We start from the raw sequence: 18,190 nt of genomic DNA, 5'->3' as shown, positions 1-18,190 counted from the left end.
AACTGTGCGTTACCAAACAATCCCATATTCAATTTTTTGTCCAACGTTTAGAATAAATTCAAGAATGAAGGGCAGGATCATCATTTCCGCGGAGGAATTGGACTCCTGCAAGGACGTTGTCTACATGCGATGGAACGGCAAAAAGCTCGACAAAAAAGATCTATTCGGAAAGTCGGACCCTTTCATGGTGTTCTGCAGATGCAATGAGGACAACAGGTGCGTTGAGACTAGTAATTAACAGAGGCTAAACTAAGTGGTTGCTTGCTTCGATTGACTGGGTCGATCGCCAAATGATAAAATAGAAATCATCAAATTAATAGATTATTTTGTACCTGATATGTCTTCCAAAAAAATGCCTGATAGTGAAGTGATAATAATCATTCAGGCTGTTGCATTGATGCTGGTATTGGCATTTCTGGAATTCTCAATATCTGCCACTATTATAAATTTGATTTAGGCCAATAAAAAACGACTTCCTGATTCCATTGATATGCCATGAGTGATAGTGAACACAATGATCATATTATTACCCATACCGATATACCAGCTATGAACCTTGTTATTGTAGCTCAATATTCGTAAAGTTTATTCCTGATCATGACATCATTACAAGCAGTGAATTATTTCCTAAACATCACATGACTTATCGCAATTAGTTACCCATAGTAACATAATGTCACGCTTTTGACTAGATTGTTTTTTCTTTGACGCCAATAAATTATTCATGTAATCCTGCTAGGTTTTTATAAGTTTTGTGTTGATGACGTAACACTATTGATTTCTTTTCTCCTTACACATATTGTATGCAATGTTACGCCTGTTCTGATATTTGGATTGATGTCAAAAAGTCAACTTGCATGCCAAACATTTTTGTAGGTTTAGGTTAATATACCATGACCTATCTAGTCTGAGACATTGTTTCGCGGCTGGGATGATATGCGATAGGATTTATGGAGGCTTAGACGTATTAATGGGTCAGCTACTTGAATTGGCTTACGTGATTTTGCCCTTTTAATGAGTAAATGGTACTATCTTAATGAAAATTCCCAAAATTAACTCAATATCTTACAAGTCCCTTGATATTTTGCGAACTGCTTAGGCGGCTACTACATTATATCAAAGTAGGATTTTACAGTTCTTAATAATACCAGGCACCACATCACCTCATTACAAACATTCCCAAAATTAATCATTCAACACCTACAGTAAAACAGCTAAAACACTTATTTGTTTTCTCGGCCAAACAACTTAGAAACTAAATAAATTGTAGTCAAGGTTATGTTACATTGGTTATGTTAGATTGAATCACAATAAATGATGAAGAGCTTCTTGGAGGTACAGAACTTCGATGTACAATTGAATGGTATATTCATATTGAAATAAACCGGAATAATTTCGGCTGACACTCGTCAGGGGTAATCGTCAGCAACTAGAAGAGACTTGGAAAGAACATTGTATATCAACAATCGTATCACAAAATATGACGTCACCATCATGAAATTTCGAATGAGAGAGCGTTCAATGTACTATTTTCAGGTGGTACACGAACTCCTTTTGTTGACAGAGTTTGGGTTGGTGTACTTTGATAAAAGTCGACTCCAAGGCACACAAATGGAAGTGTGAACGACCACATTCGAAATTTCATGCTGGTAACGTCATATTTTGTGATACGATTGTTGATATGCACTGTTCTTTCCAATTCTCTACTAGTTGCTGACGATTACCCCTGACGAGTGTCAGCCGAAAATGTTCAGGTTATTTTCAATATGAATATACTATTCAATAAATGATGATTACAGAGACCTTGGCTCTGGTGTTCAACTCATAAATTCCTAATCTTTAGTGACCTTTACTCTAATCTGAGAGACTTCAGCGAACCCCAAACTTTAGCCTAGTCACAAAAACATAAATCTGCAGCATTACACAACTATTATATTATGATAGAATACTGGTACACGTAATGAACTGTGTATTGACAACAGTGTTGAAAAGAACAAACCCATTAAACCATGATTCACCCACAAAACAAAAAGATTATTGACTGCAAATCACTGTGACGAGTGCGTACGAGTCACTGTACGAGATGGGTGTGCGACTGTGTGTGTCTTGACCTCCAGCGAACCCCTGGGGTTTGTGTTAACCATGGTTCCAAACCACTGCGCTAGCTGGAGATAAGTATTGATCACAATATCCGGACTTGAATACAATATCGGGACTTGAATACAATATCCGGACTTGAATACAATATCCGGACTTGAACTAGAAGCTTCAGCTGTGCACAACCTCTGATCATCATTGAAATCACTGAAACACTTGGATTTGAGCCGAATCCGGATCTACAATCGCTGTAAATCATATTTTCTTCAGCTTCACAGTGTGCCATAAAACGGAAGTCATAAAGAACACACTCAATCCAACCTGGAAACAGATGGAGATTCCAGTCCGGACGTTGTGTAACGGAGACTTGGAAAGAACGATAAAAATTGAAGTGTACGATTGGGACAGAGATGGCGGGTAACCCACATTTATAGCATAATGAAGAATAAAAATAAATTGAAAGCTTTGCTTGTCGCAGGCATGATTTAATCGGGATATTCACGACGAGCCTTAGTCGTCTCAATCGAGGACCCTCCATCGAAAACACATATGAAGTAAGTTGGGTAGATACAGGTTTTTAGTCATTGCATAAAATAGGAAGCAAGACATAATGACAATATAGACTCGGAGACAATCAAGGGCCGTGAGGTCTTTATAGTCAGTCATCACTGAACAAGATAGTGTAATGGTGATGGGTCCTGCTTCTTGATCGATAGGTGGTATGTTCAATCTCCGGCCGGGTCAGACCAAAGACTTGAAAACTGGTATCTGCGGGTATCCTGCTCGGCGCTCAGCATTCAGGGATAGCATGGAATAGAAAAATCATGGTGGCGCAGACTAGATAACCTTATGGAAAAGGTTGTATCACATCTCCATCGCCAAAGCAGACGAGAATAAATCTGATCTCTCTTTCTCTCACACGTACTCACGCATACACATACAAACACACATGTACACATGCAACACCCATTCGGAATAGATAAGGTAAGAACTAAGAAGACATACTAATCATGTGTATGTTTACAAAATGATGTAGACTGGTAAAAAACAAATAATGTGTGTTCATAAAAATCAATGGCCTTAATTTTTTAAAATATAATAACCATGACGGAATCACCGCAAATTCCATCCATTGCGGAGCCCAATTTATTCGGGTGCCGGTCCTAAGCCTGGGCAAATGTGTAGGGTTGCGGCAGGAAGGGCATCCATCTAAAACTGCAGCCACAATTAGTACGCGGATCGCTGGTCTTGCTTGGCAGCCCTTGCGCGAGAAAGCGCGAACGGAAGACAAGCTTAGCTCGTGGTGTAGAGTCGTGCTAACTCGGGAATTGTGACCCTTTCAATGATGCAACTGTTGAAATTTAGAAGTTTTAGTACTTACTTGACCCAAACTCTTGAATAGACCATCCGTGGTATCGCTTTCAGTCATGTTTACCTTGGTATATTTTTGGAAACTTCTTTATGTCTCCTATCAGGCGTGTCCAGTCCGACGCGATTACAATTGTGTACCACAATTCTCGAAAAATGAAGTCAATCGGCAGATATGAATTGTGGCGATGATGATAAATTTGTATGAAAATATGTCCCTGAATCAAATTCGGCAAAACAGACAAAAACTGTGGAAAAATAACGGGATTGATACCTGATGTGGTGTTTTGATAATGTAGTAATGCAATTCCATCTCTTAAAAAAAAATATTTACCTGGAATCAGAATGTATAGCGACTAGCTGTTATGCAGGCACTGACCAAGTATGAAAAATTGAAACACACACACATGGGACAACAAACATTGCAATGAACATCTGGGACTGAAACCAAATCAACCAGATGATTAATCTCAATTATTGGTGGCATGTGGACTTTGCAATGTGCGTAACTATTAGCACATTAACAGCGTCCCTAGCCACCGTTGTTTGTTGATATGATGCTCTACAAAATCTGTGTACGATTTCCTGTGTGCGTTTGATCATATGAAAATGCAGCAGCAATTATCTAATGAAGATGGACGAGTCCCGTCCTGTATACAGTCACCGAAAGTTAAACAAAAAAGTACCGGTACCACCAACTTGACTTATTAGGCCAATATATCATACCACTTTTTTGCTTGTTGACCACTCACGTTTTGTTGTTTGCTACCAATATTTTGTTTCTGTGGTATGTTATCATATGCTGAACCACTTCGATTGTTTGGATACGTGAAGTGAATATGAAACTCTTCAGAGTGCATACAATCGCTGACTGGTGAATTACAACACTGCTCTTTATTAGAGGTACCAATATTGATTGTTTCTGTAAATTTTTGTGTTTGTGGATGCACTGTTTGCACAAAATAGGGAAGATATGTGATTTAATTTAAAAGGTTGCGTACAGTACACTTGACTATAGGTTGGTAGTTTGGAAAGGACGTGTATTGTTTGGAGTGTCGTGGTGGTAATATCACAAACTTTGAAGTGTGCCAAATTTTTCAGGGTTTTCATTCTGTCCTGGGGTGCTTGAATTAACAATCAAAAGGCGACATGATTCAATTTTTGCCTACAACAAATATTTCTACCTTACTATTTCCCACTTAAACTTCCTGATCCTCCTAATGATAGATGATGTGACGTCATTTTGTTGCTTGATATATTTTCTGACAGTTCCTGATTCTTTCCCTTGCTTTTTGTCTCGTTTTCAGTGTATAAATCCAAAGAAGCAAGCCAAAAAGAAAAAATACAAGCACTCGGGACTTCTCAACTTACTCGAATTTCGCATACAGAAGCAACCGACTTTCTTGGAGTACATTCGATGCGGGTGTGTGCTATGCGTATACAAATTATACTGTGATTACTAGCATATAAGATGGGCCATTGGGCCTGTCTCATGGTATCCCTCGCGCATGCATCCCAAACATAGGAACATTAATTTTCGTATGGTTCCTTTAGGCCAGTGGTCGGGCACCTGTGGCCTGCGAACCATATATGACTCTTCTGTGTATAAGATATTTCCAATTTTATAATTAATTTATGAATATTGCAACAAGAGAATAGCAGACATGGTGACGCTTGTATGAAAATGCAGTTTTCAAATACATAGCTGGTTTGGAAGTGACATTCACAATTAGAAATTCAAATTTAAAACAACGCCGTGGCTATCCATGTTGTTGATTGGTAAGTAGCATTCTAATGCCGTCGTTAAAATGAAGGTGTGTAGCGCAATGTTTGTTTGCCGAATACTGAAGAATTCGATCAATATTTAGATATTAGGAATCAGTCCGACGGTCACATTCGATTAATATCAGTGATTATAAATCCTAAGCTATATACGATGATTTGCGCTATCACAGGAGAGGCCTGGTCCGTCTGTGCCTCACCTGTGACTTACCTCTCCTTTCGCGCTTTATTTTCCAACAATATATTTGAAAATTCCTTGATATTCGAAATCTAGTCATTCATAAATATCGATATAAAATACCAACAATCATTGAAGGTTTAGAAGTATGTACTACTGTGTCAACAAAGAGAGTTCGTGTACCATCTAAAAATAGTACATTAAATGCTCTCGTATTTGCCATTTCATGCTGGTGACGTCATATTTTGTGATACGATTGTTGACATACGATGTTCTTTTGAATTCTCTACTAGTTGCTGACGATTACCCCTGGCGAGGGTCAGCCAAAAATATTCGGGTTCATTTCAATATGAATATACTATTCAAACATATACCGTAATTTTCCATGTATAATGCGCAAAATTTTACCGATTTTTTGCCCTAAAATAGGGGGGTGCGTATTATACATGGGTACAGCAAGCCTTGAGAAAAAGAATCGCTCTATCAAAAACTTGAAATCACACCTTTCTTCATGTTTGTTTAAATCGCGCATCACCTCTAGCCATTGGGCCCCGTAATTCGTATTATAGAGTGTAAACGCGCTGCCAATTAACGGAAAGCGTGTTTCTAATTAACGAGAGACGTCTGCACAGCGCCTGCTGAGCTAGTTAGCCGATAGCCGTTTGTACGCGAGCGGAATTAGGTCGCTGATTGCTGCAAGCGTCCGCGGCAATCCTTGCCGATTCATCGCGTCAACAACAGGCCTTAACAATAGGCTTACCATACGTCCTCTTTTTTTGACTTTTTTGAAAGTGTCCTCGGAGGACGCCCTTTTGTCCTCTTTTTTGAGATTTTGTCCTCTATATTTTGAGCTCTGAGCGGAAAAGATGACCTTTTTTTTTTTTAGTCAACCGATCACAAAGTGGGAAAAATTCACCGGTTTTTGAGAATTCTTCTCCGGTTTTGCGAGTTGCAAATTTCTGAAAAAGTGTCCTCTTTTTAGATTTCCAAAATATGGTAAGCCTACTTAACAATCGCATACGCAAGAGGCCGTGTGCGCAAGATATAATCGCTTGCGTAATCAGTCGCATCTCCAACAGGACTGGTGCGCCCGACGTAAAAGTTGGCCTGAACAATCGCATCTGTAATTGTAATAGGCCTTGTGCGCAAGATGTCGCGTGTGGCTAGCCTGAACAATCGCGTCGCCGGCCTCGCAGGCTTTGGCTACTATCTACTCTCGATTACAGACAATGCCGTTAATTGTATTATGATTAGCGATGGTTATGTCATGATTGTTCGACAGTGACATCGCAAAACAACAACATCGTGTACTGAAACACAACTATTCATGTACTGCGAATGCAGGGTGCGTACTATGCATGGGTAAAGGCTTTTTCCCAGAATTTACACGCCATTTTAAGGGTGCGTATTATACATGGGGGCGCACTATATTCGGAAAATTACGGTATATCAAAACTATTGAACTAATTTCTACATTTCTGTAAAAACTGTTAGGTAACTAGAAGTGCAAGTACTTTAGAACGTAATCACTTTAGTAAGTAGTGCGTGTTGACAAAATTAACTTGAGCAGTTCAAAAAAGTGGATGAACTTCATTACTGACAATCTTTGTCTTTTGGATTCCACGTGAGAAACATTATAATCCTAAAATATACCTCCAGGTTATACATAAGTAATTAAGTAGCAATGTCATTTCACCTACAGTACCGCATCGGTTTCAGTTGAACATGGTACAGCGTCAGTGCGTGTTTCGTTCATTTCAAGTTCACTCATTTCAGTACCGAATTGAGTTTCATTGTCGCCATTGACTTCACTGCCTCAAACGGAAATCCACTTCAGCCCGGGTCGCTGCACTACATCAACCCGACGCAGCCCAACCAGTACGCCATCGCCATTCAAGTGAGTTTTCTGTGCGATGCGTAGTCAGGACAGAAAGTCTAAGAGCGGCTGAAATATCTCGGCGATTTAATGACGTCACACCGGCCGAAACCAAAGTATCGGAATGGGCAAGAACACATCATGTCTCCATGATCATGCACACACCATATTCGTTCACACTTGCCGTTTGGTGTGTGGTGCAGACTTTTGGATTTGCAGAATGCCACAACTAGAACTAGAACTGTTCTATTCGCTTTTCAAAACTCTGGACTAGAACTATCATAGCCTACTAGGCCACAGAACTATTCACTTTTCAAAACTAGCAACTAGAACTAGGATTACTCACTTTTCAAAACTCTCAACTAGAACTAGAACTACTCACTTTTTAAAACTCGCAATTAGAACTAGAACTCACACTTTTTTGAAACTCACAACTGGAACTACTATTTCTGAAAGCTCGCATCTACAACTAGAACAAGTCTGGTATGGTGTTGTGTATGGTCGGCAACGTTTTCATTTCGAGGCCTAGAATAGCTAATCCGTTGTCTGACTGAAGGCCCGCGACCAGGAAAAATTCAAGTATTCTTTATTATTGCATTTGTACTTGTGTTTGAATTTCTCACTTTCGAAAATGATGGCGTTATGACGCAAATTTGTACACGCTATCACATTGCGAGCCCCGTGACTACCGATGTTTTCCGTAATAGGAAGACGCTGGACTGCGGAGTTAGCCAGCTTACGCATGTGGTAATATGACCACATTTTGCGTGGCGTTTGTTGTCGATGATGTGGGTATTGTGATGACGTAATTTTGTTGCATCGCAGTCTGTTGGCGACATCGTGCAAGATTACGACACCGACAAGATGTTTCCGGCGTACGGCTTCGGTGCGCGTCTGCCCCCGCACGGGCAAGTTTCTCATCTCTTTCCGATCGTAAGTATAGTACTATTGTGGATCTGGCGGGTGGGAATGTTACTCAGGTACCCTTGAAAACGGCTGAAATTTCATCGAGGTGCAGATAGAAAGGTTGGAAAAGCGTAAAACTGACTAAAACCCCAGGATTTCTTTCTTGTAATACCTTGATTTTTGTATATCAATGAATATGCAACCATTGCGCACAGTTTCAAAGTAATTGTAGCGACGTCTGGTCTTTCTACCATCATTATTCCCATTGTTGGGTTGGCGTGGAAATTTGACCAAAACAATCGATTCTTACCTGAAGAATTATGCTTTGCCCAATATAATGGCACAATACACATGCACAATCACGGTACAGTATGAAAACAGTAGTGTGTGCGGACTGCGGTCGTAATGATTTGCCTTCGTAAACAATCATTTGCCGTGAATATGAATATATATCCGTAAATTGCTAGTTATAGTTAATCTTGTAAATCCAAAAAAGATTCACGGCACATAGTTTGAGAATCACTGACCTAGGCTATGGTCGATATGCTATCTTTCGGGATGTGGTTTAAAAATATCCATTTTTTCCTCTCCCGCCTGACGGACTGCCCGTTTTGGCCCGAGTCAATCCACCTGGCCACTCGAAACCCGAGAAAAATCATCCCGATCATCATCAGAGCCACCCCGAAAGCCAACGCGATGTAGCCTACGGGAGCCCCGCTGAAAATCCCGAGAAATATTAGCACCATCCCAAACAGGAGAAATATCGCGTCGCTCAGAGCCTTGCAAGCAGATATCGCTTTTCGCGCGCTTTCTCCGACACGCCTATCCAACGCCCACAATTTATCAATCATCTTCCGTTTTGTGGGTTTCCTGCGCCTTTTCTGCGGGTTCGCGTTCCGCTTAACTTGCTTCATCTTTGACCTTTTCCCGCGCAAACGGATCGATATCTTGAACTTTGTTTTCTTTTTGACGCCTGGCTTGCGGTGAGGCGCGTACTTGCTGTACAGGTGTGTTTCTTGCATAGATCGACGGTATATTCCGAGTTGACTGTAGACTCGGGGATTCAATGTGGTGTCAGTGTTGCTGTGTAGGCCTGCTAGCTGTGTGGATGCGTTGTTTTGAAATATACATTGCTTATCTACAGTTTGGCTGCGCACTCGGGGGTTAATTGCAGTTTTGGGGTTGTAGTTTAGGCCTGTCAGTTGTCTCGATGCGTTATTTTGAAATGAACATTGCATGTCTTCAAGTTGTCTGCACACTCGGGGGTTTAATACAGTGTTAGGGTTACAGTATAGGCCTGACAACTGTCTCGGTGCATTGTCTGGAAATAATGATTGCTTGATTCCAAGTCTAATATGATCTTTGATACTATCTTCGTTGTCGCTTGGTTGAATACCAGGCCTATTATTTGGCTTGTGTGCTTCTTCAAGCCTTATGGCTTCTCTTATGGCGCGGTGCGCGTTTAGTATCTCTTTAGCTGTTTTCGGTATTTCGGTCGCCCGTTTGTGTATGACCTCACTGCGATGCTCGTCGATCCACATTGTTTCGTAATACAGCATGTCTTCCGCTGTCACCATCTGTCCAGGCGGGTGGTATAACGCGTGCGAGGCCGGGCTGACATGCTCGTAGGTAAATATTTGATTGGCCTCGCGGGCGTCAGGGAGAAACATGAGACTTGAAGCCTGGTGTTGGGGTGTGTTTGTTCCGGCTGTAACGGTGTATATAATTGTTTCGCGACTGTAATTGTGCAAATATATGTAAAATTTGATTAAATAGTCCCGGTTGCTCTTGAGAGTGTCATCACTAATCAGGATCTTAGGGATCTTTACAATGTTACAACCACAGATGGTCATTTTGCGAAGACACACCTTGCATATTCGCAAGCAGCCACCTACGATTAACTTCTAAAAGTATGCGACACCTCGACCGAATATACGGAGGTTAGTTATCTATACCCACACGCAGCAGTGTTATTTTATCAGCGAAGAATATAGTTCCGATACTCTATTCCCACTGTTGGAGCCTCGAAATCTCCACTGGTTACCTAAGCATCGAGAAACAATGTTTCACAAAGCTACGGATATTCGTGGCACGACATTTCTGTCAAGTATCGATCGACGCTTACAATGGCCTGGTCACAAAGCGCTATGAAGTAGTCTACTCCTGCACGGAAAATTAGTTAGGAAAGGACGTTATTTGCTTTTGCGGCATGTACACTTGTACACCGACTCATGATATAGGCCAGGGGCGGGCAACTTCTCCAGTCGGCGGGCCGGATATAGGAAAATCAAGTACTTGGCGGGCCGGATTGCTGAATCGATTCACTATTCGCCCATTTATCCACTATACACGGAATAAAACGTCTTTAATGAATGTATTTTAACGACAGCAATGTCACTTCAAAACCATTTCTCGCCGATCATGACGAATGACAATGTAGATTTGAGAACAGCATTGTCATACGGGCGACGCCATGTCTGCTTCTCACTGATCAATTAACACACGGTCCCATCATAGTGTCCTATAGTGACCGGCTTGCCGATCGCGAAATTTGATAAAACTGTTGTCAATCGAAAGCTACCGTGGTACTGATTGCGAAAATATAATTTTTATTCTGCTCGTAGCTCTGGAACCCCCCAAAATCAGCCTCGAATGTTGCATTGTAACGGTATTTGGTATTGTGACGCAATCATGCCATCTGGGAGCAAGTGGGAGCAGCGCAAACCGCAAGCGTCTTGGCCATTGTTGGGCAACCAATTGAGCATTCACACTCTTCTCTCGTGCGCACTTGCTCCTGAGCTGCGCAGACGGCATGGATGCGTCACAATACCAAACTCCGTTACAATGCAACATTTGAGGGTGATTTTTGGGTTCCAAGGCCACTAGCAGAATAAAATTTATATATATTTTTGCAATCAGTACCGCGGTAGCTTTATTGATACCAGTTTTATCTAATTTAATATTCGGCAAGCCGGTCAAAAAATACCGTCAAATTGCCTTTAGCCAAATGGAAAGTGTGACGTAGACCAATTTCACTAAGCCGCGAGATTCGCTTGTGTGCACACCATATAGGTGCATATAGGTGCAAATGGTGGAATCCTTAATTAGGATTTCAAGGCGTTCGATAAGCCCGGTATCCCAATTTTACCAAGATGTCAATTCATTAGGGTTGAGCACATGGTTAATGCCAATAATGCAAGTCTTCTGGCTTCGACAAATTACCCGTAAGCTCTACTCGCGTACGCTGCGCAGTGCGCGCACACACGTATATAATAACATACAGTCACTAAAATTTAACGTTTAAGCAAGTAGTGGGGAATCTCGGCACACGAGGCCGCGGGCCGTATGTTGCCCGGCCCTGATATAGGCTATACACACGATCTGCACATATGCATACCACGAGTGCATGATTTTGATGTGCATATGCCGCTGGACAACGAAGGTGCAGATAAAGCCTTGTAAGACTTTCGAAGTCTTGTACCACCCCTCCAGCATGATGTTCACGTAACTGCATGGTTTCATTTTCCTCGCAAAGAACAATTATTTGAACTTTCTCCGACTATGGAATTTGGTCCTTCCGGTTTCACTACAATCGAGCGGTACTGGGAATTATTGGGAATTATTACGACTTGAGCCTGAGGGTCAGCGATAAGCGTTGAGCAATGCATAATGCCGTGATTTCAATCGAATTAGAATTTCTATTCCAAATCTTTTGTAACGGCCGTTCTTGGCGCTTCTGTTATAATGTCGGTAAAATAGCGGCATATTTTCCCCTTACTATGCGAAGTCGCGTTCCAGTTTAGTTATTGTCGTAATTTCGGAAATACACAATAGGCCTATCTTTGAAATGCTATGTGCGATAGACGCTGCATCCAGCTTTGAAAGACTTCCTGGTAAACATCTATTGCTACCACATACAGCGTCACTGATTCCAGAGTTTGCCAACTGGAAAACTTTCAGCTTTTCCAAATTAGATTAGAATTAGTGAATTCACAAAAGCATTAAATTGGATTAAATTCCTAATTTGACAGAAACACACCAAAAATCTAGTACAGTTGATGACAAATCAGAGTCCATTCTAATAAGCATATGAAAATAACATATGTCTGTACAACAAGCTTGGCTCGTTCTGCTGTGTCATTTTCAGGAAAACCAAAAATTGGACTATCATCAAAATTGGAGCAATTGAACATTTCACAATTTATCAGAACAGAATTAGATTACCGGCATTTCGCGCTAATTAGATAACTATAATCATCTAGTTTTCCAATTCTGACTGGTTCTTCCTCAGCGAAATCCGATACCACCCACTATCACAACATAGTCCGAACCCGGGCCCGTCTATTTCCAGCAGTGATAACAATCCCCGTTCTCGCCGCCCGCGCATATCGATTCGTGAATATTGATGTGTTGCTGCGTCACAAAGACCAACTCTCGGGTCGTCAGGAAGCCTGTGTTTACGGCTGGCGCCTTGTGGACAGACACGATTGCATTTTTCATGAGACCGCTTTGCGATGAGATTGCGGGGGCTTCTCGGATTGCAACGTTGTCGGCTGTCGGTAGGAGATCGTTCTTTATATCCACGGTAAAGGCATTTTGGGATTAGGTATCATTTGACATGCCATTCGAGACAAAATTTTGTAAAATGTATTGGTGGTGATTGGTAAATACCGGCGTAAATGCATGTGTGGGAAATAGGTGTATTTATTAGTTTTCCATCGTTGCGAAGGGGGTAAAATACGCCACCGGCACTTATTGGTGCCGATAATGCTCACAAACACCCATTCAAATATGTGGAAACGAATCAAATATGCCAATCCTCATGAAGATATATCACAGTTTTGTGATATGTATGTTTACGCGTTACGCCTTGATGGGATTTTTTGGCGTGGTATACGAGCACACCACACTCACCTCCCCTGGGACGCATCTCCGTTAACAGTTCATGTATTTGCCTCATATTCACACATTGGAATTGGCGTACAAGCAAAAATTCGTACCCAGTGCTGTTTACGTGATTTGCACCGTGAGCTAGGGTGGAATCGGCGAACTACTCTGCGAAATAGTGAAGGGTCGAAATATCGTCATAGCGCTCGTGGCCACCACAGAATGATGGAAATGAATTTATTACAACCGTTTACTGGAATGATAAGTTCATGTTAGATCTGGTATTAACGGGAGATGGGACCTATCGGTGCGAGTTCGATATCGCTTTTACTGCGTTTTATATTCATTCATTCAAATGCCAACATGATAGGAACGTGATTGCGTAGAGATATACGTTTTGCATCCTGGGAAATGGTTTCTAATTTAGCTCAGTATAATAAATACGTTTAGTTAACATCAACATCATGGGGGCAGTTGATGGGGGTGGCTCATTTCAAAATTGCAAGATGTATCTTCGCGATTAACACAAGATGACTAATGGCACTACAAATATGTGCAATTTTCGATACCATACCCAGAGGACGTGATAGTGGCCATTTCACGCTGCTCCTATCACAATTTCAAGGATAAAATTGTTGCAAACTTAGCCAAAACTAGTTTCTACTTTGCAAAATTCCAAGTTTTAAAAATAAACGGGCTTGCTTGAAAACTGAAGTACAAATAGTCCTAAAATACAATTCTTTGAGTAGTAGTGCACGTAGGCAGAGTCTACTTGAGTAATCCTGGTTGGTAGAAGTATACGGTTACTGACCACCTCTGTAAATAGCGCGCATAATTACGATAAGCATCATGCGTGCGAATATAAAATAACAACTCTAACCCGTCTGATACTAATCTCTGCTTTTCATATTATATGGCTGTAGCTCGGAATCAATATCCTCGCGACGGTCCGTCTCTCCAGGTCAAGTATAGGGAATAACAAAGGGCTCATGAATATTTTACGCGCGACCTTTTTACGAATGGCTATTAGTTTCGCGAGTTAATCAATGCAGACCGGGATGTGTGCGGCCATTCGTCAAACGTGAATAATTGAAGTTAGAGACGAGGCCTGCGAGGGCGAATTCGCCACCGCGACAAAAATTTGCATAATTCATTGCCCGGTAGCCGCCGTGTCCAGTTTTTTCGTGTCGAAAAGTATTTTGCGGTGTTTTTGACAGAATTTCAACAATCAAAACCCGTACTGCAACGGGATAGGCGGCGTGATGGAGGCGTATCAGAACTGCATCAGGAACGTGCAGCTGTACGGGCCCACCAATTTCTCGCCGATTATTCGACAGGTGTCGGAGTAAGTGCTTTGTTTGTTTATTTGGCCCTTGCGTGGTCGCGAAAAGCGGTTATTTAACAACCTTCCAAATCGGATGTTGGATATTTTGGATGACATATAATCGTATTTGGAATACACCTGGAGATTTTCGAACAGCCAAACCCCTTAGCCAAGTTTATGTATCAGCTCCATTTTGGTTACCGCCCCGAAAATTTCAATGACTTCTTTACCTCGGAAGCAAAGTGCATAAGTACAACACACCCGCGTACTCGTCGTCCAACTATGATACGCACTGCATGAAAGAGGATCTTTTTATCAAGTTTGCTGGACCGAACTATATTTCGACGGCTATTTGACAGTCGGCGATCATGTCCATGTCCACATTCAAATCAAATTACAAGCAGACTCTACTGAATGGATACCAGTCAGGGCTCGAGATTACTGGAGCACGATCTGATATATCGACCTCGCCTTCCGTCACGTGCCACGTCCTTTTGTCTCTTGTCATTTCATGTGATATTCTATTCCTTTTCATTCAGTGTGCATGGCTCTTCTTACATCTCATAGGCCCAGGTGGCTGTCTGATTTCAAAGACTACTCCAAGTCGTTTCGACAGCTTCCTATCTTTTCATTGTATCGCAATCTTTTGGTTTATTGACCTGATGGAATAAATTCTGTTACTGAAACAGTTCATGGTTTCTCATTCTCTGTAGGTTGGCATCTAGAGTCACGGACGCGTCCGAATATTTCGTTTTGCTGATGATTACCGACGGGGTGATTTCGGATATGGGAGCCACGAAAGAGGCGATAGTACACGCCGCCAAACTGCCGATGTCGATCATCATCGTGGGAGTCGGCAACGATGACTTTGAAGGTATAGAATTAGATGCGTGCCGATTAGTCCTTCATGATTTTTCGTGTTTTTGCTTTACCATTCGCTTTTTCAATATTTTATCAGCTTACAGCATTTTTCGGTGCGTGTCTATCAGAGCTAACCGAAGTAGTCAGTATTGAAACTCACGTATCGCGTAACTCCTGCGCAATTGATCGAAAGCCAAGAGGCTTTCGTTGGTGCGAGCTGTAGTTTAGGTGGAATCGATACGTCGCTACCGTGTTTGGGTGATATTATGTTAAAACGCATTCTAGTATGGATTTTTTCAGAGTGATCGCCTTTTTTTGCGAAACTTTAAGATATATCTCGCTATTCTAGACCGATTTTGGTGTATAATTAATATTCATGAGTACGTTATTTCTCTGCCTTTCTGACCTCTCATGGCTACGAAATGTTGCATCGCGTTGAAATCATGAAATCAACGGACGGATGACAACTTTATTTTGCGTTTTGACAGCCATGGAAGAGCTTGACGGCGACACGGTGCGGTTGTCGTACAGGGGCGTGCAGGCGGAACGCGATATCGTCCAAGTGAGTATGCCCGATTACTTTAAACGCTAGCGGCAGTTGAAATGAGCTCGACAATAGCGCGGAATGATGCTACTTTAAATAGATTTTGTCACGTAGTACGTAGTGGGTATGAAATGTGTAGGATACTATCAGTTAGCATCGTACAGTAGCTAAGGATGCAATTATCGCAACTTTCTTATAACATTTTCACTCTTAAAAGTAAAAGTGACGCGAACTTATTCGAAAACTAGTTTGTTACAGAATGCAACGTGTATGGTTTGGCCTAAAAAGCGGTAGACTTGGTAGTACCCTCAGACGATGCGTCGCGACACTTTATATTCAAAAATTTCCAGCGAAATCACTAAGCATCTCACGAAACAGGTATTTAGCAGCCAGGATAAAGTGAAGTCTTGCACAATTTGGTGATGTCACTGACAAATTATGGTCGCTATGCCGCGGTGCTCCTGGAATCGACCAGAGGTGCTTAACTGCTCAAAGAGTCATTGTTGCTACTTAAAAGTAAAAGTAGAAGTAACACTGAATTTCTATTCATTTACAAGTTGAAGTAGCGATATCAGAGATATGTCAAAACCCCTTCCAGTGGAAGTAGAAATTTCAAGTTCCAAATCGTAAAAAGTAAATAGTTTTGCGTAGAATGCGTTCAAGTATAAATGGGAGTTGTAAAAACCACTTCAATAAGTCGCGTAAGGAAGCAACTCGTTCTTGAGTATTAGGAAAAGTAGAATTAGATATTCGCCCACCTCATCTGAAAGCAACATGTATAGAATCCTAACACTATCTGATTGGTTCCAGTTCGTGCCTTTTCGCGACTACATCGCTGGCAACAGGAACCAGGTGCTGAGCCAGGCCAGGCTGGCCAAAGACGTGTTGCAGGAGATACCAGACCAGTTCGTGGACTACATGAAAAAGCGCAACCTGGTACCGCTCGAAAGGCCGCCGGAGTATGCCGGGCGTTGACGGGGCGTGGCGCCGGATCCGGGGATGTCCGGAAGCGTGCGGAAAGGCTGTCGCTGGCGAGGATCATCTAGTTGGAACTTAACAGATTTACCTGCCTTCAGACGTTTCTTCATGATTATTTTTTACAATTCAAATCTCTTTCAAATCAATGTTGGTACGGTGTTTTTCATCCGTTATACTCAGTTTGCCTCGCGGTATGCGTATTTTTTGTACCTTCTTAAACACTTTCTGATGTTTTTCCGCGAATATCGAGCACCGAGGTGAGCGATTCGATCTCGAATCGAGTATTTCAGCACCACAGAGTTCAAATATCTTATCTTTTATTCGACCACAAAAAGAACCGCCAGCAACACTCGGGGCTGTAGAGTCTGCGACTCTAGTCGTTACGATTGATGCTCGATTCGGATTCGACTGCCATAATAATTGTGCCCAGCCCTAATTATAACCGCGGTTTTCGCCTGGTACGGATGGGTATCTCACCGTTATTTATAATATGAGTGATGTTTACCGCAGCGTTGAATTGTGTGCGGTACTGAGCTGTCTAAAGTTTACATGTACTTGTTTTCTTTTACAATTCGTATACTTATGCGCCCAACGGTTCTCTCGAATATAATGTCAACAAGCACTTTGACTTGGCTAACACTTCAAATCTTGACAAAATATGTACATCTTGACGCTTTGCACTAATAAATTGTTTCTTTTTTCATTAAGACGTCGAGTCTTCCCCAGGTTCCGTTGATTTTCAAATTCTGTTTGCCATGATGCGTCGACTATCATGTTCTATATTAGCGCAATATTCTGTAATGTGATTATTATTATTATTATTGGTACAACACAGCGGCGCTTATCGCCTTTTTCAGGTTATGTGCTGCACGACACGAGTTTTGATAATGTTCATAGTATCTTTTCTTATTCGTAATCATGGGGACGGCTTTCATTCTCTTCTCCCAGTCAATCTTCAGTCTCTTTCACTATCATACGCCCCAGCGTGCTCTCCGCTGCCGACTTGTAGCACGGCTCACTTTCAGTCTGGGATTTTTCAATGCACTATCGTAGTAGTGAGATCGGCGATGAGGAGCCTAGAGAAACCTCCGACACGTAGAAGTTGGTCCGAGAGATGTCATTTGCAATCTCGAACAGCCCAGAGAAACCTCCGACACGTAGAAGTTGGTCAGAGAGATGTCATTTGCAATCTCGAACACAAGTCAATCTCATATATTATGTTATGGTCGCATCCTGTTGCGCTCAGGCCTGGGTTAGGTTGCCATTTTATATGTTGAAGTTTTGGGACAACACTTTGTAATATCTGTCGAGTCTGAGATTGATTTTTATGACATTGGATTGATATTTTGATTTCGGGTGAGTTCTGGTATAAAAATGACGCGATTAAAA

At 41.7% G+C, this 18,190-nt stretch overlaps 2 protein-coding genes across 4 annotated transcripts in view; one reads left to right on the top strand and one right to left on the bottom strand.

Annotated features, from left to right (window-relative positions):
* Window positions 1-18,190, bottom strand: part of LOC145437552 (uncharacterized) — a 122,666-nt gene that overhangs the window by 90,329 nt on the left and 14,147 nt on the right. The window lies entirely within an intron of this gene.
* LOC145437543 (copine-8-like) overlaps window positions 1-18,190 on the top strand; it is a 25,645-nt gene extending 7,455 nt beyond the window's left edge. For both annotated transcript variants that reach the window (XM_080314808.1, XM_080314809.1), the window contains exons 6-15: window positions 52-216; window positions 2,368-2,514; window positions 2,576-2,651; window positions 4,773-4,888; window positions 7,202-7,322; window positions 8,127-8,234; window positions 14,312-14,439; window positions 15,132-15,292; window positions 15,768-15,841; window positions 16,634-18,190. In XM_080314808.1, coding sequence (XP_080170934.1) covers window positions 52-216; window positions 2,368-2,514; window positions 2,576-2,651; window positions 4,773-4,888; window positions 7,202-7,322; window positions 8,127-8,234; window positions 14,312-14,439; window positions 15,132-15,292; window positions 15,768-15,841; window positions 16,634-16,798 — 1,261 coding nt within the window. In that variant the 3' untranslated portion in view covers window positions 16,799-18,190. The remainder of the gene's footprint in view (window positions 1-51; window positions 217-2,367; window positions 2,515-2,575; window positions 2,652-4,772; window positions 4,889-7,201; window positions 7,323-8,126; window positions 8,235-14,311; window positions 14,440-15,131; window positions 15,293-15,767; window positions 15,842-16,633) is intronic.

Source organism: Botryllus schlosseri, chromosome 4 (assembly GCF_051294905.1).
Source record: "Botryllus schlosseri isolate E-star chromosome 4, Bs_hap1, whole genome shotgun sequence".
Classification (NCBI taxonomy): Eukaryota; Metazoa; Chordata; class Ascidiacea; order Stolidobranchia; family Styelidae; genus Botryllus; species Botryllus schlosseri.
Note: the sequence above shows the minus strand (reverse complement) of the source record. Positions and strands in the feature narration are given on the sequence as shown.